This window comes from Oryctolagus cuniculus, chromosome 19 (genome assembly GCF_051225735.1).
Source record: "Oryctolagus cuniculus isolate XC-2025 breed Fujian yellow rabbit chromosome 19, ASM5122573v1, whole genome shotgun sequence".
NCBI lineage: Eukaryota > Metazoa > Chordata > Mammalia > Lagomorpha > Leporidae > Oryctolagus > Oryctolagus cuniculus.
In genome coordinates this window covers 72,059,256-72,080,191 of record NC_142885.1, presented here as the reverse complement: position 1 = coordinate 72,080,191, position 20,936 = coordinate 72,059,256, and the positions used below count along the sequence as shown (strand labels likewise).

General features: G+C 58.0%; 2 protein-coding genes and 1 long non-coding RNA gene across 3 annotated transcripts; 1 reads left to right on the top strand and 2 right to left on the bottom strand.

The window, feature by feature from the left end:
- Nucleotides 1–3,118: 3,118 nt before the first annotated feature.
- LOC138846946 (uncharacterized) lies at nucleotides 3,119–4,830 on the bottom strand. Its single transcript, XR_011384489.2, has 2 exons — nucleotides 4,614–4,830; nucleotides 3,119–3,820 (listed from the first exon to the last, which is right to left on the bottom strand). It is a non-coding gene; the product is annotated as an uncharacterized LOC138846946 (long non-coding RNA).
- Nucleotides 4,831–9,950: 5,120 nt separating this feature from the next.
- POLR3K (RNA polymerase III subunit K) lies at nucleotides 9,951–17,850 on the bottom strand. The gene is made up of 3 exons (NM_001171411.1): nucleotides 17,740–17,850; nucleotides 15,541–15,628; nucleotides 9,951–10,078 (listed from the first exon to the last, which is right to left on the bottom strand). Exons 1-3 carry the CDS (start codon nucleotides 17,848–17,850, stop codon nucleotides 9,951–9,953), a joined length of 327 nt encoding a protein of 108 aa, NP_001164882.1.
- Nucleotides 17,851–18,091: 241 nt separating this feature from the next.
- On the top strand, nucleotides 18,092–20,498 carry SNRNP25 (small nuclear ribonucleoprotein U11/U12 subunit 25). The gene is made up of 5 exons (XM_002723906.6): nucleotides 18,092–18,308; nucleotides 19,050–19,140; nucleotides 19,244–19,349; nucleotides 19,773–19,847; nucleotides 20,129–20,498. Exons 1-5 carry the CDS (start codon nucleotides 18,267–18,269, stop codon nucleotides 20,184–20,186), a joined length of 372 nt encoding a protein of 123 aa, XP_002723952.2. The 5' UTR covers nucleotides 18,092–18,266; the 3' UTR covers nucleotides 20,187–20,498.
- Nucleotides 20,499–20,936: the final 438 nt, after the last annotated feature.

Genomic DNA, 20,936 nt, shown 5'->3' with positions numbered 1-20,936 from the left:
GGAGAGACAGAAGCAGACATGCACGAGGCCACAGTGCACGCACCTCCAAGGAGCCTGCAACAGGCATGGCTCCACCCCCACCCAGCCCCAGCTGCTAGCCACGGTACCCACAGGGTGGACTCCCACTCAGACCTCCGATCAGGAAGACCTCACCCTCGCCGGCCCAGAGCCTGCGGCCTGGCCCAGGCAGCCACTGCGTGACAGACCGTGCTGAGCTGTCCCCTCTCCTGCAGCAGCCATAGGAAAGGCGGGGATGGGAGCAGCCTCAAGACAGACAGCCCACATGCACACGCAGCAGCACCAGGACCCAGCAGGCTCAGGCACAGCAGGTCCTTCCCAGCCCAGAGCCTGCTCGGGCCCCGCAGAGGAGGGACGCCCACATCTGCAGAATGGGGCAACCCCCACAACAGGCTCAACCCGAGGGCGAGATGGTCTGAGGACAAGGACGAGGTGGCTCCTCGCTCAACCAGCTCTGACTAGACAGGGCTGGGCTGGCGGAAGGGCAGGACCCCACATGGAATACCTGGGCCGGGACACAGCCGAGGAGTGCGTCGGACAACCGGGTGCCACCACGCAGCCACGTGCCCCTCTTGTGCCTTGGCACAGAACACTGCCCCTACACCGGGCAGCTGGCAGAAGCGGAGTCGTGACCCTCCTGCCACGAGGAAACTGAGACCCAGAGAAACAAGAGACTCGCCTGATACCTGGCTCCCGGCCACTTCCACGCGAGCCTGTGAGCTTCCTGAGAACAAGGCCTGGGACACACCCCTTAGCGTCTGTGCCTGCAGAAGACATCACAGATCTTCATAAATGGGGCAAAGCCACAGGCAGAGCCCAAGCTGCCCCTTCTCCAGGGCTCCTCGGGCAGAGACCAAGCGTTACCAAGTCGCTGCTGCCCCCGACCATAGACACTGGGCCAGGTCGTTGGGGCAGGTGCGACACCCTTCCCACCCGGCTCCCAAGTTCTGGCAGATGCATTGGGAGGGCCGCAGGGAGGCTGAACCGCAGGTCAGACAATACCAGGGCACAGGACGGCTGTGGGAGCAGCAGGGCGAGCCAAGGTCTGCCACGTCGAGAAAGTCACTTCCTGACACCTCCCGTCCCCAGTCACACACTCACACATCTGCTGTGGACGTGCACTCTGGCCCAGGGCCATCCTTGTCTCCCACCTCCGCCATGGAAGGTCTTGAGGTCGAGGTCCGGCCCAGATGGCTGCTATGGTCTCACGCTGCTAGGCCTGAAGCAGGACCTCTGCACTGGCACACAGGCTCTGCCCAATCGTGCGGAGAGCGTCCAGCTGGCCCCTCCCCACTCACTCGAAGCCAGAGCAGGCGACTGCTATGGAAGCACCCTCGGGAACACAGGCGAGAGCTGGGCGTGGGCCAGCACGGCAGAGGTGCTGGGTGGACAAGGGCGCAGACCCAGGCAGAGCAGAAAGGGATGAGGATGGAGGCCTGAGGAACCCAGAGACAGGAGGAGCAGCCTGGGGGCCTCCCTAGCGAGGACCCCTGCTGCTCGGCTCCACACCTGTCCGCCTCCTTGCCTGTCTCACGCCTCTCCTTTCAGAAACTCCCCCCCCACCCAGCTCACTGCCCATTTCCTCAACCCACCCAGACAGCCCCTGAGGCAGAGCCCAGTGTCCCCCACGTAGCGTCAAGGGGGCAGGCGGTGGCTGCCGGCCAGGGCTAGAGGAAGGGTGCTGACACACATCTCTGGTGGACACACAGAGGGAACGATGCCGCCTGCACGTGCGCTGCCCTCCAGCAGCCCACGGCAGTCAAAGCTCATTGCCACGCCTTGTCCCTACAGAACGCCCTCGGGCCAAGTACAGATCCCACCGGGCTGCGTCCCCTGCACCCACCCCTGAGGCCACCCTTGCCTCTGGATGGTGTCACTGCTTTCTTCACTTGGGAGGGGGCCCTGCAACGTTCCTTGAAGATTCCCTGGCAGGACACTCACTGTTGACCTCCTGTGGCTAGGCTGTGGCCAGAGCACGGGCCCAGCACAGCACGAGTCACAGGAAGACTGACCGGGCGCAGGGAGGAGAGAAGAGGATCCCGGCAGGGCCCATAAAATCCTCCAAAGAGCAGACCCCGAGAACCCCAGGTGGTGCTCCCGCTCCGCAAACCCTCGCCTCCCTTTCCTCAGCCTGGTGGAGCCGATTCTCCACCTTGGAACCCCACCCAAAGCTCCAAGTGGGGGGACCTCCATTCTCCCAGCTCCCCTTCTGCCCTGGAGCTCCCCAGAGGCCTGGGGGCTTGCAGGGGCTTTGGCACCCACCAGGGTCTGGGATCAGCTTCACCTTGCCGCTGTCACAGCGAATCCATCTCGAGAAGACCCATTTGCCAGTGTCCCCACAAAGTCAACACGACACCAAGGAAGCGGTTTCTTCCATGATCTGGGATTCTGCCTGACAAACCCAGTACTATTCCCTCCAACCAGAGCACGGCCACTCTGACCACAGTGGCACCCTCAACCCTGCAGGCCTAGAGGCAGTAGCATGCACTGAACATTCTGCCATCTCTGAGAGGCACCCAGGGTCAGGACAGCAGACACCAGAAGAGGTGAGAAACGGGTGTAGCTCCCTCTCCGCCCCCTGGCCGGGGAGCCCCAGTACAGACTCACCTTCCCCATGCATGTGCCCAGGCCCCCGGGGGCACGCCCCACCTGGAGGCGGCCATCCCTGCACGGCCAAGGCCCTCAGCTCGATCCAGGAGATAACTCAGCAGGCAGTGACCCGAGCCCTGCAGGGCAGGCTGACACGGGCCGCCCACACAAGAAACCACAGGCGCCTCGCACAGCTGCTATGCTGAGCAGTGACTGTCACCACTGATTGCAGCCAGGGTCATCGTGCAGTGGAATGACCTGCATCCCCCGTGACACTGCAGGCTGCCAAACATGGATGTCAGCGGCACATCCACGGACTGGCAAGCAGCGTTCTTCCCAAGAAACTCCACTGGGACGCTGGGCCCAGGAGCCAGGATCGGGTCGGGGCAGTGCAGGGACCTGCTCCCTCACTAAGCTCTTCCAAGACCAGAGGTGCAGATTCTCCTTCTGCAGCTGATTTCAACATAAAAGTAATGCACTCGATCAAAGAAAAACGACACAGGAGGAAAAGTTTTAAATAGGAATCATCTTTTATTTTGGTCCACAGGTAGTCCCCGTGAGCAATGAGGCACTAGTCCCTCCAGGCAAATGTTTTTAAATGAAATAACTGAATTGAAAGGCAGAGTGACAGAGAGCAGAGAGACAGAGAGAGCGTTCTCTTCCATCCACTGGTTCACTCCCCAAATGGCTACAACAGCCAGGACCAGGCCAGGCAGGCCAAAGCCAGGAGCAAAGACCTCCATTTGAGGGGCCGGCATTGCAACACAGTGGGTTAAATCGCCGCCTGCAATACTGATGTCAGCATCCCATGTGGGCACAGGTTCGAGTCCCAGCTGCTTCACTTCTGCTCTAGACTCTAGATCCCTGCTAACGCGCCTGGGAAAGCAGCAGAAGATGGTCCAAGTCCTTGGGCTCCTGCACTCGCGTGGGAGACTTGACTGTCCCTGGCTCCTGGCTTCCACAAGGCCCAGCCCAGCCGCTGCAGCCATCTGGGGAGTGAACCAGCGGATGGAAGCTCTCCCTCTCTGTCTCTCCCTCCCTCTGTGTATCTCTGCCTCTCAGATAAATACATAAGTCCGTTTGGGTTTTCCACACGGGTGGCAGGGACTGAAGTACTAGAGCCATCATGCACATCCCAGGCACATCAGCAGGGAGCAGGATCCGACAGGCGCTCCAATACGGAATGCAGGTGACACTGGACACAGGCCGTGGTCTAAACTCATGCAAACAAACACAAATTGTTAATGAAACCACACTGTGCTGTCGGCATTGCAGCCTCCGGCACCTCTGCCTGTCGGTAGCATCTTTCCAGGTCGGCACCCAGGAACGTGGCTCCTGCAGCAATGGCAGTAGACGAACGGCTTCATAAGCCCTGAAATGGACCTTGGGTCGCTGCTGCCCACTGTTTAGTGAACACTTCCGGGCATGGATCTCTGAACAAGAGTATTTCTGCAGAAAAAAGTTATGGGGTGGAATTGTGGGGCCTTGGGGTTAACATGTGAAAATATTGACAGGTACTGCCAGGTGGCCCTACAAAAACGTTACAGCTTCTACTCTCACAGCAGCGTGAGAATGGCTGTAACCCTCACCAACAGTAAACACTATCAATCGTTTTAATCTTTGCCAATCCGGTAGGCAAAGATGTTTCTGTGCTGTTTTAAGCTGCACTTCCTTGATTATTAGTCAAGATAAGCATCTTTTTATGTATTTACTGGCTGGAACCAAATAAGGTCATATCTCTGTATGCGTGTGCTCGCTCACGTGTGTGAACGTGAGTACGTGTGAGCACATATGTGTGCCAGTGTGAGGGACCAAGCACTGCACCTGGGGTACAGTCTGGACACTCAACGGCTGCAGCTCCCTGGACTCTGACGATGCCCAGACCATCAAGAAGCAGAATCAAAGGCTCAAGCCCACTGTCCAAGCAGCGAACAGGAATGCATTACATTTTTTTTCCTAATTCTTAAGTTTTAGGGGCAGGGTTGGCACAGCAGTTAAGACATCACCTGAGATGACCACACCACAGACTGGAGTGCCTGGGCCGAATCCTGCTCCCATGTCTGACTTCACCCTCCTGTGGAAGGCAGCAGGTGGACAGCTCAAGCATTCGGGTCTCTGTCAACGCCTACACTGAATCTGTCTCCTGGTTCCAGTCTGGCCCAGCCCTGGCTGTTGCAGAAATTTGGAGAACAAACCAGCCAACGGAGATCTCTACCTCTCCGCCTGTCAAACAGACAAAATAAGTAAATAAACAAAAAAACTTCCATCAGGGCTGGTGCTGTGGCGCAGTGAGCTGAGCTGCTGCCCGCGGTGGCAACACGCACACTGGAGCACTGGTTCAAGGCCCAGCCGCTCTGCTGCCGCTCCAGCTCCCTGCTGATGGAGCCCCAGGCTCTTGGATTCGGCCTGGACAAGCCCCAGCCACTGTGGCCATTTGGGGAGTGAACCAGCACATGGAAGACCTCTCTCTCCCTCTCAAATGAAAATCTTTCAACATTTTTTTCATCAGCTCGGCCTCACCTAAACTATCATCAGCACACACATCTGCACTCCATGGCGTCAGCCCTTCTCCACATCCCGAGAACCTCCTCCTGTCAGGGTCCCGGCCACCTTGCTGAAGCTGGACTAAGACCACCCACACCATGACTCCAGAAGTGGACACCGTAGGGCCAGACAAGGATCAAGGTCATACTCGAAAGGGAAAAGAGCCCTACATTCTGCATCTAAACCCTACTCAAATCTCTGGAGGCTCTCTGAGCTACGCATGTACGGCTCGGCGAAGGTTAAGCAAAGCTGAAGAGGCCAGCAGCTGCCCGACTCAGCGAGCTTGCACCTGCCCGGAAACAAAGCTGAATGCAGTCCCAACGACGTTCATCCCTCACAGTCACCAAGAGAAAACACAAAACTGCCAGACAGCAGCAAATGTGGTGGTGCACCGGGTTAAGCCACCGCCTGTGACACTGGTATCCACGTGAGCACTGGTTCAAATCCCAGCTACTCTGCTTCTGATCCAACTCCCTGCTAAGGTGCCTGGCAAAGCGGTGGAAAACGGCCCAAGCTCCTGGGCCACCTCCACACACTGGGAAGACCCGGATGGAGTTCCAGGCTCCTGGCTTTGACCTGGAGCAGCCTTGGCTGTTGAGGCCATTTGGGGAGTGAACCAGTGGATGGAAGATTCTCTCTCTCTCTCCCCCTCTCTCTAACTCTGCTTTTAAAATAAATAAATAAATAAACCCTTTTAAAAGTGTGACATCCATAGACAGGTGAGGGAACAGAAAACCAGGTATCATCAAATCTCTATGAAAACCAGCACCGTGGCAGACAGACCCAGTGATCACACACACGGGCAGTGAACGTGCTGTGGGATTCTGCATGGCTCCAGCTGCAACCACAGCCCGGTAAGACGCGGCAGGGGTCAGCAGACCACACGGGCCAAACCCAGCAAGGCTCTGAAACCTGTGACCCAAGAATGGCTCAGACATTTTCAAATGGATGAAAATATTTTTATGAACTTCCTGACACATGCAACTAATAGAAATTCATATTTTAGTGCCACAAAGTATATAGACTTCCTAAAATAACTTTTATTATGGGTATACACAACAAAATTTAGCACTTTAACATTTCATTGGTGGTGGTTTCTGTAATACAGATTTAGTTTGGTTTTTCTTTTTAGGATTTTCTTTATTTATTTGAAAGGCAGAGTTAGAGAAGGAGCAAGATATCCCATCTGCCGTTCCCTCCCAAATGGTCATAACAGCCAGGACTGGGCCAGGATGCAAGGAGCCCGATACTTGGGCCATCCTCCACTGCTTTCCCAGATGCATCAGCAGGGAGCTGGATCAGCAGTGGGGCAGCCGGGACTCAAACTGGTGCCCATATGGGTTGTCGACACTGAAGCAGCGGCTTAACCTGCTACACCACAGTGCTGGCCCTTCAACATCTTTTTTAAGGCTGACTTATTTGAAAGGCAGAATGACAGATAGCTTCCGTCTGTTAGTTCACTCGCTAAATGGCCACAACAGCTGTGGGCCAGGATGAATGCAGGAGCCAGGAACTCCATCCTGATCTCCCACGTGGGTGACAGGAACTGAAGTACTTGAGCCATCATCCACTACCTCCCAGGTGCATCAGCAGGGAACCAGATTGGAGGCAGAGCAGCCAGGACTGCCTGGGACACCGCAGCCCAAGCACCACCAGGCCCACCCCCCGCATCTTAACCAGACACATCACTGATTTCAGGTGCATTCCCACGGCTGTACAACCGTCACCATCGTCCATCTCCACAACACTCTTCAGCTTGCAAAACTGAAACTCCACTCATTTAAGAACAGTTCCCGGGGTCAACATCAGTTCGAATCCCCACTGCTCCACTTCTGATCCAGCTCCCTCACACACCTGGAAAGCAGCAGCAGACGGCCCAAGTCCAAGTCCTTGGGCCCCTGCACCCACGTGGGAGACAGACCGGGAAGAAGCTGCTGGCTCTTGGCTTCATTCTGGCCCAGCTCCAACTGTGGCAGCCATTTGGGGAGTGAACCAGCTGACAGAAGACTTCTCTCTGTTACTCTTTCAAATTAAATACATCTATACCAAAATAAAAGGTTCCCCACTCCCCCACTGCAGCCAGCACTCTGCTTCCCGTCTGAACGTCACTCCTGTGGGCCCCGCCAGAGAACCGTGAGCGCTCCCCCTGCAGGACTGAGTGTGCATTGCAGCCACCCTGCCCTCTTCTGGCGGCCATGGGCATGGCATCTTCTGTCCTTTGATTTTCTCTTTAAGTATTCATTCTCCTTTACTCTAGGACTTTTTTTTTTTTTTTTTTTTAAAGATTTATATATTTGAAAGTCAGAGAGAAAGCTACAGAGAGAGGACAGGCAGAGAGGTCTTCCATCTGCTGGTTCACTCCCAATTGGTCACAACGGCCGGAGCTGTGCTGATCCGAAGCCAGGAGCCAGGTGCTTCTTCCGGGTCTCCCATGCGGGTGCAGGGCCCAAGGACTTGGGCCATCCTCCGCTGCCCTACCAGGCCACAGCCAAGAGCTGGACTGGAAGAGGAGCAACCGGGACAGAACCAGTGCCCATCTGGGATGCCAGCAACGAGGCAGTGGCACCCACGCCACAGCGCCAGCCCCTCCTTTCATTTTCACCTTATTTGTGTCTTTAGATCTAGAATGACAGTATGCAGTTAGGTCACCATTTTTTATTGTGAACTAATAAATTATAATCACATGATTAAAAAAGCTCATGGAAAATTGACATTATCCTTTAATACCAGATTATATGTTTATTAGGAATGCACCTGTTTAAACTGATGCCCTAATTCTAAGTTGCTGGGTCTAGGGTGCAGCCTTGACCTAAGGATGGGTCCAAGAGACGGCTCTGGTGGAGGTCCTTGGGAGCGTGCCCCCAGGGCAGAGCCTTGCAAGAGGCTTCATTACCTCAGCTCCAGTGTGGCCGAGGTGCCCTCCCCCCTTACGGGCTCACTCTGAACACGCCTCCAATGCCCACCACGACCTGCCTCCATTAGAGGCTGGACTCTGGGGCCTCCAACCCTCTCATCTCTAAACTGTGAGCTGAAATAAAGCTCTCAGACACTCCTCTCAGGGATTCAGATGAAAGGAACGAGAGGCAGATTAACACCTTCCATTTTTCAGCAAACTCTGAAGCCCTTTCACACACATTTTTGGAGAAAACATGATGTTTAGTACAGTACCACATCCTGAGCTAACGGACGTCAGGTTGCTAAGACCTATGGCAAGAACAAAGCCCCAGCTGCACCACCTCCAATCCAGCTCCCTGCTAGTGTGGCTGGGAAAAGCAGTGGAAGACGGCCCAAGTGCCTGGGCCCCTGCGCCTACGTAAGAGACCCAGAAGACGCTCCTGGCTCCTGATCGGCCTAGCTCCGGCTGTTGCGGCCATTTGGGGAGCAAACCAGCAGATGAAAGACCTCTCTCTGTAACTCTGACTTTCAAATAAATAAAATCAGAGTTACAGAAAGAGAAGGAGACAGACACACTGAGATCTTCTATCCCTGGTTCTCTCCAAATGGATATAATGGCCAGGGCTGGGCCAGGCCAAAGCCACAAGTCAGGGACTTCATCTAGGTCTCCCACATGAGTACAGGGCCCAAGCACTTGGGCCATCCTCTGCTGTTTTCCCAGGCACATTAGCAGGAGCTGCATTAGAAGTGGGGCAGCCAGGACTTAGACCGGTGCCCATATGTGATACCAGAGTTGCAGGTGGCGGCTTAACTCACCGTGCCACATGTCAGGATGGAGTGCCTGGCTCCTGGCCTCAGCCTGGCTCACATTTGGGAAGTGAACTAGCAGATGACAATCTCTCTCCTCCACGCCAACCCTTGTCTGTCACCCTTTCAAATAAATAAGTAAATATTTTTCTAAAAAAAAAAAGATTAACACAAGAAGTATAAAGAACCTAATACATTTATTGCAACCTTAGGAAGCAAACTGAGGAAGGCTCAAAAAGGAAAACAAGGAGTAAGAACAGAAAGGATAAAGAAGCGGAAGGTCAGGCTGTCACATTTCGTGCTGTTTAATCCCAGGTAGAGCAGTCAGTTTGAAGTCACTGAACTTGAAGGTTTGCTAGGAAGGGAAGGCATTATCAGACTTTTCCTTTTTGTACAAGATTCCAAATAAATTGTGGTTAAATAAGCTTGCAGTCAGCAGTTACATATGCAGGGGCGTGCCATGGGTTGAGCTGTGCAGACAGTACAAATACTGAAGGGCTCTGGAAGAGGAGCAGAGTGAACCTGAAGCAGAGCTCCCACCGAGGGTCTCCCCCGAGCAGAGAGAACAGAGTGAGGGTCTCCCCCGAGCAGAGAGAACAGAGTGAGGGTCTCCCCCCTCCCCAGCAGAGAGAACAGCAAGGGTCTCCTCCTGGAGCAGAGAGAAGACAGCGAGGGTCTCCTCCCCCCAGCAGAGAGAACAGAGCGAGGGTCTCACCACCCCCCAGCAGAGAGAACAGAGCGAGGGTCTCCCCCCAGCAGAGAGAAGACAGCGAGGGTCTCCTCCCCCCCCCAGCAGAGCGCACAGTGAGGGTCTCCCCCCAGCAGAGAGAAGACAGCGAGGGTCTCCTCCCCTGAGCAGCGCACAGCGAGGGTCTCCTCCCCCGAGCAGAGCACACAGTGAGGGTCTCCTCTTCGCCCACGAGGACTCTCTGGCCCCCCGATGACTTCCTCCACCGACGGACGATGTTCCTGACACCCTGGCCCTGCCCTCAGGAGGGCTCGCTCTCTGCCACACCAGCGAAGACCCTAGGACACACAGCTCACATTCCTTGCCAGGAGTTCACCCTGGGGACCGGCACAGCTGGGCCAGCGCAGCCCTAGTCCCTCCAGCGGTGCCCGCACTGGGGGCTGCAGCACTTGTAGAAGGTGGTCATGGGCTCGTCTGCAGAGCGCGTCTGAAGCTGCATGAAGTAAGCACGAGGATGTTCGCACTTGGGACACGGCTCTGCAAAGGAGAAAAACCAACCAGGGAACCACATTACATAAAATGACGCTGGTGGGGCCAGCACGGCGGCACAGTGGGGGGCCACCGCCTGCGACACTGGCATCCTATGTGGGCGCTGGTTCGAGTCCCGGCTGCTCCACTCCGGATCCAGCTCCCTGCTAATGTAGGGCAAGGGCAGCAGAGGACGGCCCAAGTACCTGGGCACTGCCACCTGTGCGGGAGACCCAGGCGCTGGCCTCAGCCTGGCCAGCCTTGGCCATCACAGACATCTGGGGAATTAACCAGCAGTTGGAGGGTCTCCTTCTCTCCTACCCTGTCATCTTGCCTTTCAAATAAATCTTATCTTTAAAAAAGAGTTATTTATTTGAAAGAGTTAGAGAGAAAAGGAGAGACAGACGTCCACCTGTTGGTTCATCCCCAAATGGCTACAACAGACAGGGCTGGGCCAGGCCAAAGCCAGGAGCTTCATCTGGGTCTCCCAAGTGGGAGCAGGGGCCCAAGGACCTGTGCCATCACCCGCAGCTTTTCTCAGGTCATTTGCAGGGAGCTGGATGCGAAGTGAAGCAACTGAACTTGAACCGGCGCCCATCTGGGAAGCTGGTGCTGCAGGGGCAGCTTAACCTGCTGGGCCACAGCGCTGACCCCAAACAGATAAATCTTTACAAAAACGATGCTGGTGAGGGACACTTTGTAAGATCACGTAAGGACACTACCAACAGAGGCTCCACTCCCACCAAGCTCGAACACTGAAGGGACAGGTGAACCTGTGGCCTGTGAAACACTCCTCCCGTCCTGGGACCCTGCGTCTCTCCCATCTGGCTGGAGACTGATTAGAGAAGTAACTTGGAAGGGGGCTATCTCCACGGTTGGTGCTGCTGTAACAAACTGCTGGAGACTGAGTAATGGGGAGAGGCTCAAACAGTTTTGAAGTAAGTACTGAAAAAGCCTGTGTAAGAGAATTTCAAAGAGCTCATAGAAAATGAAACTAACAGTTTCCAGTCCATGTATAGTTTCTAAAAGATTTACGGATCTATTTGAAAGGCAGAGTGACCTCTGATGAAGGAAGAGAAAGAAGCCAAGTCTGATTATTATCAGACGCCCTGGTTAATATCAGACGCCTGTCTCCCTTCTCGTGCAATCCACAGGAATAATTTACCAACTACTGTTTAAATGCACGTTTTTCAGTAGCTCTAGAAACATTTTTTTTTTTTAATTTTTTTTTTTTTTTTGACAGGCAGAGTGGACAGTGAGAGAGAGAGACAGAGAGAAAGGTCTTCCTTTTGCCATTGGTTCACCCTTCCATGGCCGCCGCGGCCAGCGCGATGCAGTGCATCGCGCTGATCTGAAGGCAGGAGCCAGGTGCTTCTCCTGGTCTCCCATGGGGTGCAGGGCCCAAGCACCTGGGCCATCCTCCACTGCACTCCCGGGCCACAGCAGAGAGCTGGCCTGGAAGAGGGGCAACCGGGACAGAATCCGGCGCCCCGACCGGGACTAGAACCTGGTGTGCCAGTGCCGCTAGGTGGAGGATTAGCCTAGTGAGCCGCGGCGCCGGCCAAGTGTAAATGATTTTTAAGAGGTGAAATCACTTGCTGGTTGTTTGTTTTTTGATACAACCAGAAAATAGTAGCATTATAATAATATAGACAGACAGACAACACAGTCCATCATGGGAGGCTTCGGCTGTCGTGGCTGTCAGCTTGACACTCCACAGGTGGGGGTGGCTTTTATATGCTACAACACATACTAAACGGCAAAGGTGTATTTCATCTGTCCTGACAGAAAACCACCCGGCGTTGCTGTCAGACCACGTGTGCTCTGTCAATCTCTGGCTGTGGGGGTCCACTTTCCCTAGTGGTTTTGTTCACGTTTTTGAGTCGGTCACATACAGGATGTTACCCTGTAAAGGGCGGGATTTATGTCACATCAACGCTTGAAGATGCTGGTGCTTGATGGGAAGAGCTGCCTCCAAATTTGAAGCTGGAAATGACTGGAGTGACTTTTGAAAACAGAACGAAAATTCAGGCTTCCTAGATTCTGCCTTGCATGTTAAGAACTGTGTAAAAATGAAAATGTCTGTGTTGATTCTCAACACCAGTGAAATCTCAGTTAACAAGCAGAAGGCCGAGACCTTCCTTCTGTGGTTCACTCTCCAGACGGCAAGAGCAGGAGCCGGTCAGGTCCCACCCAGGAGCCCAGAGCGCCAGATACGTCCTGCACGGGCGGCAGGGCCCAAGGACGCTGCCAGGCACATCAGCCCAGTGCTGGTTGACGCCCCAACACAGGATGCCAGTCGCGGGCGGCGGCCTAACCCGCCACACCACAGCGCCAGCTCTCAGTATTTTCAGTGAAATGTAACGATTCCACACGAGCTTCCTGACAAGCCTGCTGCGTTTTCATGACCAGCGCATTACGGGAGACTCTGGCGGGCTCAGAGTCGCAGAGGGGCCGGCGCTGGGGCACAGCGGGCTGAGCCTCTGCCTGGGCGCCGGCATCCCATGTGGGCGCCAGTGTGAGTCCCGGCTGCTCCACTTCCGATCCAGCTCTCTGCTGTGGCCTGGCAAAGCAGTGGAAGATGGCCCAAGTCCTTGGGCCCTGCACCCACGTGGGAGACTCAGAAGAAGCTCCTGGCTCCTGGCTCCTGGCTTCACACTGGCTCAGCTCCAGCTGTTGTGGCCAATGGGGAGTGAACCAGCAGATCAAAGACTCTCTCTCTGCCTCTGCCTCTCTGTAACTCTGTGTCTCAATAAATAAGTATCTTAAAAAAAAAAAAAAAAAAACAGTTGCAGAGAGACTCTCCTTAGGGTCTTCAACAAGGTCCAGGAAACACCTACCATAAGACACCAGGAAGGACATTCTGATTTTTTCCATCTAAGTAAATTTATTTTTATCTTTTAATTCCATTTCTCCACAAACATTTTATAGTTTAAATTTTATTTTCTTTCATTAACACTTTTTTCCATTTTTATTTAAAAGGCAGAGAAACATGGACAGAGATCTTCCATCCATTCAATTCACTCCCCACATGCCTGCAACGCCCAGGAGCCCAGGTCTCCAACTACAGCCTCCCTGCATATGCATTAGCAGACGCTGAGACAGGAGGCAGGGCCAGGACTCGAACCCAGGCACATGACCTCCACTGCTCCGCCAGATGTCCGTGTGTGAAATCACTGCCCCATCACAGACAGGCTGTACACAGGACGTCGGTGGAAACACGGACACTAAAGGCTGCTATCCAAGTCTCAGACAGGAGAAACATCTGGGAAGGCCATCCTTGCTACAAAGCAGCAAATTCTTGGCCGACTTCCATCCATGTCCCAGAAACAGACTCTGGATTTACCTAGAATTATCTAGCAGAAGCTTCAGGCAGCCGACTGCTCAGGAGGCTGCCTGACTTTTAAATCCTCTAGTGATGGGCGGGTGCTATTGTGTTGCTGGCATCTCATAAGAGCACCTGCTCCATTTCCAATCCAGCTCTCTGCTGTGGCCTGGAAAAGCAGCAGAAGATGCCCAAGACCCCGGGCCCCTGCACCCACGTGGGAGACTCGGATGAAGCTCCTAAACCCTGGCTTCAGCCTGGCCCAGCCCTGGCGGTTGTGGCATCTGGGGAGTGAACCAGTGGATGGAAGAGCACGCACTCTGTGTCTCCCTCTCTCTCCGTCACTCCGCCTCCCAAATAAAGCTTTAAAATAATAATTCTAGTAAAAAGCTGAAAAAGGGGCCAGCTGTTAGGTTCAGGTTTTCAGGCCCAAAGAAAGTGAAGTCAAGAGATCAAAGCAGAAAAAACTCACTTCGGCTCGCTCGCCCGCCGTCGGGGCAGGCTAAAACCTTACCAACTTTTACAAACGCCTCTCCCAGGACACACCTAACTGACAGAACCGTGTACTGGAAGTCATCAGCTTTGATTATCCACTGCGGTGGGCTTCCTGCACGTTCAAGCCCCCTCATCAAGGGGGTGTGGCATTCTGCTCGTCCACATGACTCTCCCCAGTGAGTAGTTTACATAAATGTCTGTCTTCACATGAGAGTCATTGAAACTAACAGGAAAATGGAATTAAAAGCATGAGTTTAGGGTCAGCACAGTGGTGCAGCGGATGAAGCCGCTGCTTCCAACACTGGCCTCCTCTATCGGAGCACAGGTTAAAATCCTGGCTGTCAGGCCGGCGCTGTGGTGCAGTGGGTTACTGCCCTGGCCTGAAGCTCTGGCATCCCACATGGGTGCCGGTTCGAGTCCCGGCTACTCTTCTTCCGATCCAGCTCTCTGCTATGGCCTGGGAAAGCAGTGGAAGATGGCCCAAGTCCTTGGGTCCCTGCACCTGCGCAGGAGACCCGGAAGAAGCTCCTGGCTCCTGGCTTCGGATCAGCACAGCTCCAGCCGTTGAGGCCATCTGGGAAGTGAACCATCAGATGGAAGACCTCTCTCTCTCTGCCTCTCCTCTCTCTGTGTAACTCTGACTTTCAAATAAATAAATCCTTAAAAAAATTAATAAATAGATCTTAAGGAAAAAAACAGAGAGAGAGATTCAACCAGGAACAGGCACTGTGGTGCAGCTTGGGACAGGTGCACCCTGTATCACAGTGCCAGTCTGAGCCCAGCTACTGTACTTCTGAGCCAGTCCCTGCTAGTACACCCGGGAAGGAGTCTACGATGGCTCAAGTACTTGGGCTCCTGCCACCCACGTGGGAGACCAGATGGAGATTCCAGCTCTAGGTCTCAGCCTGGCCCAGCTCCAGCTATTGTGGCCATCTCCAGAGTGAACCAAAGCAGAAGAGCTCTCTCCCTCTCTCCTTCCAACTCTGCCTTTCAAATAAATAAAAGCTAAATCTGAAAAACAGACTCCACCAAGGTCCCCAACTAGAGGTTGCCTTGAGAATATAACCCCTGCCTATGACTCCAAGACTTAAACCAAAACTTGGTGTAACAATTATAAAATAACAAATATTATAATTATAATATTTATTATAAAATAACAAATATTTTTTGTTATTTTATAATAACAACAATAATTATAATATCTTCCTTTTTTTTTGACAGGCAGAGTGGACAGTGAGAGAGAGAGACAGAGAGAAAGGTCTTCCTTTTGCCATTGGTTCACCCTCCCATGGCCGCCGCGCTGCGGCCGGCGCACTGCGCTGATCCGAAGGCAGGAGCCAGGTGCTTCTCCTGGTCTCCCATGAGGTGCAGGGCCCAAGCACCTGGGCCATCCTCCACTGCCCTCCCAGGCCACAGCAGACAGCTGGACTGGAAGAGGGGCAACCGGGACAGAATCCGGCGCCCCGACCGGGACTAGAACCCGGGGTGCCGGCGCCACAGGCGAAGGATTAGCCTAGTGAGCCGCGGCGCCGGCCGAAGGCAATATCTTCCATTCTGAGGTGCTTACATCATCCAAGTGATCAGATGAGACAGGGCACAGTTAGCAACCTCAGGCCACTCCCAGCTCGGAGTCAGAAAAGGTTCCCCTCACCTGCAGTGGAGTCAACATTCTCCCAGGCGGCCGCTCCCCCAAGCACGTCGTCCACTTCTTTCAGCTTCGGATACTTCCGGTTTGTGACCTAACAGAAACAAGTCCTCAGCCTCCAAGCAAGGGGACAGGACCACCAGGGCAGAGAATGGAGGGAGCCCAGCAGACGCACAGCCGTGAGGAGGAGGGGAAGTGACAGGCGCTAACCATGTGTGCACGAGAGTGCGCGGCTGGCCGGCTGGACACCCCGGGGCTCCAGGTGGGTGCCAGGCCAGTGCGGGCGGCTGGCCGGCTGGACACCCCGGGGCTCCAGGTGCACGGCAGACCAGTGCGCGCGGCTCGCCGACTGGACACCCCGAGGCTCCAGGTGCACGGCAGACCAGTGCGGGCGGCTCGCCGTCTGGGCACCCCGGGGCTCCAGGTGGGTGCCAGGCCAGTGCGGGCGGCTCACCGGCTGGACACCCCGGGGCTCCAGGTGCACGGCAGACCAGTGCGCACGGCTCGCCGACTGGACACCCCGGGGCTCCAGGTGGGTGCCAGGCCAGTGCGGGCGGCTGGCCGGCTGGGCACCCCGGGGCTCCAGGTGCAGGGCAGACCAGTGCGCGCGGCTCGCCGGCTGGACACCCCGGGGCTCCAGGTGCACGGCAGACCAGTGCGGGCGGCTCGCCGGCTGGACACCCCGGGGCTCCAGGTGCGTGCCAGGCCAGTGCGGGCGGCTGACCGGCTGGGCACCCCGGGGCTCCAGGTGGGTGCCAGGCCAGTGCGGGCGGCTCACCGGCTGGGCACCCCGGGGGCTCCAGGTGCACGGCAGACCAGTGCGCGCGGCTCGCCGGCTGGACACCCCGGGGCTCCAGGTGGGTGGCAGGCCAGTGCGCGCGGCTCGCCGGCTGGACACCCCGAGGCTCCAGGTGCACGGCAGACCAGTGCGGGCGGCTCGCCGTCTGGGCACCCCGGGGCTCCAGGTGGGTGCCAGGCCAGTGCGGGCGGCTCACCGGCTGGACACCCCGGGGCTCCAGGTGCACGGCAGACCAGTGCGCACGGCTCGCCGACTGGACACCCCGGGGCTCCAGGTGGGTGCCAGGCCAGTGCGGGCGGCTGGCCGGCTGGGCACCCCGGGGCTCCAGGTGCAGGGCAGACCAGTGCGCGCGGCTCGCCGGCTGGACACCCCGGGGCTCCAGGTGCACGGCAGACCAGTGCGGGCGGCTCGCCGGCTGGACACCCCGGGGCTCCAGGTGCGTGCCAGGCCAGTGCGGGCGGCTGACCGGCTGGGCACCCCGGGGCTCCAGGTGGGTGCCAGGCCAGTGCGGGCGGCTCACCGGCTGGGCACCCCGGGGGCTCCAGGTGCACGGCAGACCAGTGCGCGCGGCTCGCCGGCTGGACACCCCGGGGCTCCAGGTGGGTGGCAGGCCAGTGCGCGCGGCTCGCCGGCTGGACACCCCGGGGCTCCAGGTGGGTGCCAGGCCAGTGCGGGCGGCTGGCCGGCTGGACACCCCGGGGCTCCAGGTGCGTGCCAGGCCAGAGCGGGCTGCTGGCCGGCTGGACACCCCGGGGCTCCAGGTGCGTGCCAGGCCAGTGCGGGCGGCTGGCCGGCTGGGCACCCCGGGGCTCCAGGTGCACGGCAGACCAGTGCGCGCGGCTCGCCTACTGGACACCCCAGGGCTCCAGGTGGGTGCCAGGCCAGTGCGGGCGGCTCACCGGCTGGACACCCCGGGGCTCCAGGTGCACGGCAGACCAGTGCGGGCGGCTGGCCGACTGGACACCCCGGGGCTCCAGGTGGGTGGCAGGCCAGTGCGCGCGGCTCGCCGGCTGGACACCCTCGGGGCTCCAGGTGCGAGCCAGGCGGCCGGACAAACACAGGGAAGGAGGCCTGCCGAGGCCTTCTGCCCTGGACCGCGCTCGGGCCACACGGCAGCAGAAGGGACCGAGGGGGGCGGGAGCACTCCAGGGAGCGCGAGTAAACGGAGGCCGCCCGAGGAACGCCGGGCGCCACGCGGGACGCGGAGCGGCACCGAGGGCGGCCGCGGCCGGAGCTGGAGCCGCCGCCCTGCCCCGACCAGGCGACTCCGAAACCAGCCCCAGAAGGGAGGCGGCGGCCGGGCCAGGCGAGAGGCGCCGGCGTGCGCGCGTCTTGGACAGATGCGCCCACAGGCCAGGGACGGGAGGCCGGGGCCGCCGGAGGCCGACCCTGACGTCGAGGCCCACCTTGCGGGTGATGTTGTGCACGTAGGGGCAGGTGTTGCAGGCGAAGCGGTGGCAGCGCTGGCCCTCCTCCACGATCAGCCCGTTCCCGCAGCCGGGGCAGAACAGCAGCATGGCGGCGCCCTGGCCCGCGCGCCCCCACGGCCGGAAGCTCCCTGGCCGCGCGACGCCGACACCCCGCCCACCTCGACCTCACGTTGGTCCCGGCGGCCCCCGCCGCGAGCCCACCAATAGACACGCCGACCCTCGCTCCCAGCCGGCCCTGCGGCAAGCCGCCTCGCACTCCCATTGGTTGGGGCGCCCGCCCCGCCCCTTGGCCCGCCGGTGGTTGGACGTCCTCACGCGTCCGTGCTCCGCCTCCCGAGCGTGGAGTGGCTGGGCCGGCGGCCGGCGGCTCCGGGCTGGCGACCGTGGAGGCAGCGGAGCAGGCCGAGGAGGCCGAGGGGCCCGAGGTGCCGGAGGAGGATGAGGACGAAGAGGAGACGCTGCCTCACTCGGAAGCGGTGGACGTGTTCCAGGAGGGTCTCGCCATGGTGGTGCAGGACCCGCTGCTCTGCGACCTGCCGATCCAGGTGCGCGCGGCCAGAGCGGCCACCTGCCGCCGGAGAGGTGCTGATGGGGGACTGCGGCCGGCCTGGTCCGGGCCCGGCGTGAAGGGGCAGGGGAAATGGTGCCAAACTTGATGCAGAAGGTTGTCGGTAAAGGACAGTTGAAGAATGGGAGCTCCGGCTGCTCCGCTCCCATCCGGCTCCCTGCCAGCGCTCCTCGGGGAGCGGCGGAGGGCGGCCCAGTGCCTGGGGCCCGGTGGGGCTCCCGGCCCCTGGCTTCGGCGTGGCCTAGCCCTGGGTGCTGGGGCCGTTTGCGGATGGAAGATTCGTGTTTCTCTCTCCCTCTCCTTCCTCCCCGCCCCGCCCCCGTCAAATAAGTAGATGCAGAGGCGAATTTCCTCCAAGAAAAGTGTTATACTGCAGTCTTATCACTGCCGTGTGTTCCTGCCTTGTGTATTTTGCACACATGCCTCCCACTTAGTCCAGGGCTCTGGCCTGGATCCTGGTGACCAGGGGCTCTTGGGCAAACTGACAGGCCCAGCATCTCCCCCCCCCACCCCAGCAGCCCCTGGGGGCTCACTCTCCCTGCTTCCACAGCCATTCGGCATGAAATAGAGAAGTCGGGTGGAACCTGAGACTGAGGTGCTAAAGGGAGCCCCTCCCATATAGGCGAGAGCCCCTCCCCCGGCCCTCCATAAAGTTTGGTTCCGTTTGGGCTGATAAACAAAGCCAGGGTTCCCACTGCCCCTGCTTGGCGCTTTCTAGGTGACTTTGGAAGAGATCAACTCCCAGATTGCACTAGAATACGGCCAAGCGATGACGGTCCGAGTGTCCAAGATGGACGGAGAAGTCATGCGTGAGTGCCGCTCTCCGCTTCAGATGGTAGCGGGCCTGGCCGTCGGGAAACCCGCAGGCGGAAGCCAGGCTGTGAATCCCCACCCCACGTCTTCTCCCTGCAGCTGTGGTCGTGGTGCAGAACGCCACGGTCCTGGACCTGAAGAAGGCCATCCAGAGATACGTGCAGCTCAAGCAGGAGCGAGAAGGGGGCATTCAGCACATCAGCTGGTGAGTGGGACAGCAGCCCCGTCACGGCCCGTCACAGGGGCCTGCAGGAAAGCTCCCTCCGCTGCTCTTACACGTCTCTCGTCATGTCACCCAGCTGAGCTGCTGATACCTTCACTTGGGGACACTTAGGACACTAGTGTGTCCAGAAGTGGCCTCCCCAGTGTCGGCTGGAGCACCGTCCATGGCCTACGCTGGTGACAGCTGGAGCACCGTCCGTGGCCCTGTCCCTTCCTCAGACACTGCTGGCCTCGCTGTCCTGCTGAGTCGCGTGTCCTCACAGCAGCTCAGCACTGCCGTCTGTTTCCTTCGCGAGGTGTGCGGGGCCCAGCTGCCCCTCTGCCCCTCTGGCAGGCCCCACGGCACTGTCCCCCCGAGCTGCCGCGCTCGGCCTGCTCGGGAGTTTACCTGAGGCCCCCCGTGCAGGTCCTACGTGTGGAGGACGTACCACCTGACCTCGGCGGGAGAGAAGCTCACAGAGGACAGGAAGAAGCTCCGCGAGTAAGTCCAGGGAGGGGTCACGTGGTCTGCTGCCTCCGCGGGGCTCAGGAGATGGCAGGCAGCGGAGCAGAGCATGGGCACTGCTGGTTCTCTCCAGCCGTGGCTCAGGGCTGCACAGCTCCGGGGCGACGCGTGCAAGTGAACCGCGGCCGGCTGCTCCCCTCGGGCCTGCGGGCGGGCGCGCACGCCTCACCTGTGGCTCACTCGGGGTCTCCCACACCCCTGCGGTGGGGACTTACACACCCACCTGCAGTCAGACACTGCGCCTTTTGTCCTTTCAGTTACGGGATCCGCAATCGGGACGAGGTTTCCTTCATCAAAAAGCTGAGGCAGAAGTGAGCCTCCAGACAAGACAGCCCTGCACCAGTGGCCAGGCTCCTCCTGGGTTGTGCCCCTTCACAGAACGGCTGTTGACGCAGCCTGGCCGTGCCCAGCACGAGCTGTCAGGACTGAGCAGCACGGGGTGGGGCTGGTTCTTCCCGGGAGCATGACCTGAGCCTGTTTTTACCCGAGGGTAAGCACCCGAGCCACCAGCAGACCCCCCGGGCTGTTTGGCCCCACCCACTGTACAGAATGAACTGTGTGCTGGGGGTCTGGCCCCACCCTCTGTGCAGAATAAACTGTGTGGTCTGGCCTGGCCCCTGTATAGAATGAACTGTGTGCTGTGGGTCTGGCCTGGCCCCTGTACAGAATGAACTGTGTGCTGTGGGGTCTGGCCTGGCCCCTGTATAGAATGAACCTGTGTGCTGTGTGGTCTGGCCTGGCCCCTGTATAGAATGAACTGTGTGCTGTGGGGTCTGGCCCCTGTATAGAATGAACTGTGTGCTGTGGGGTCTGGCCCCTGTATAGAATGAACTGTGTGCTGTGGGTCTGCCCCCTGTATAGAATGAACTGTGTGCTGTGGGGTCTGGCCCCTGTATAGAATGAACTGTGTGCTGTGGGGTCTGGCCTGGCCCCTGTACAGAATGAACTGTGTGCTGTGGGTCTGGCCTGGCCCCTGTATAGAATGAACCTGTGTGCTGTGTGGTCTGGCCTGGCCCCTGTATAGAATGAACTGTGTGCTGTGGGGTCTGGCCTGGCCCCTGTATA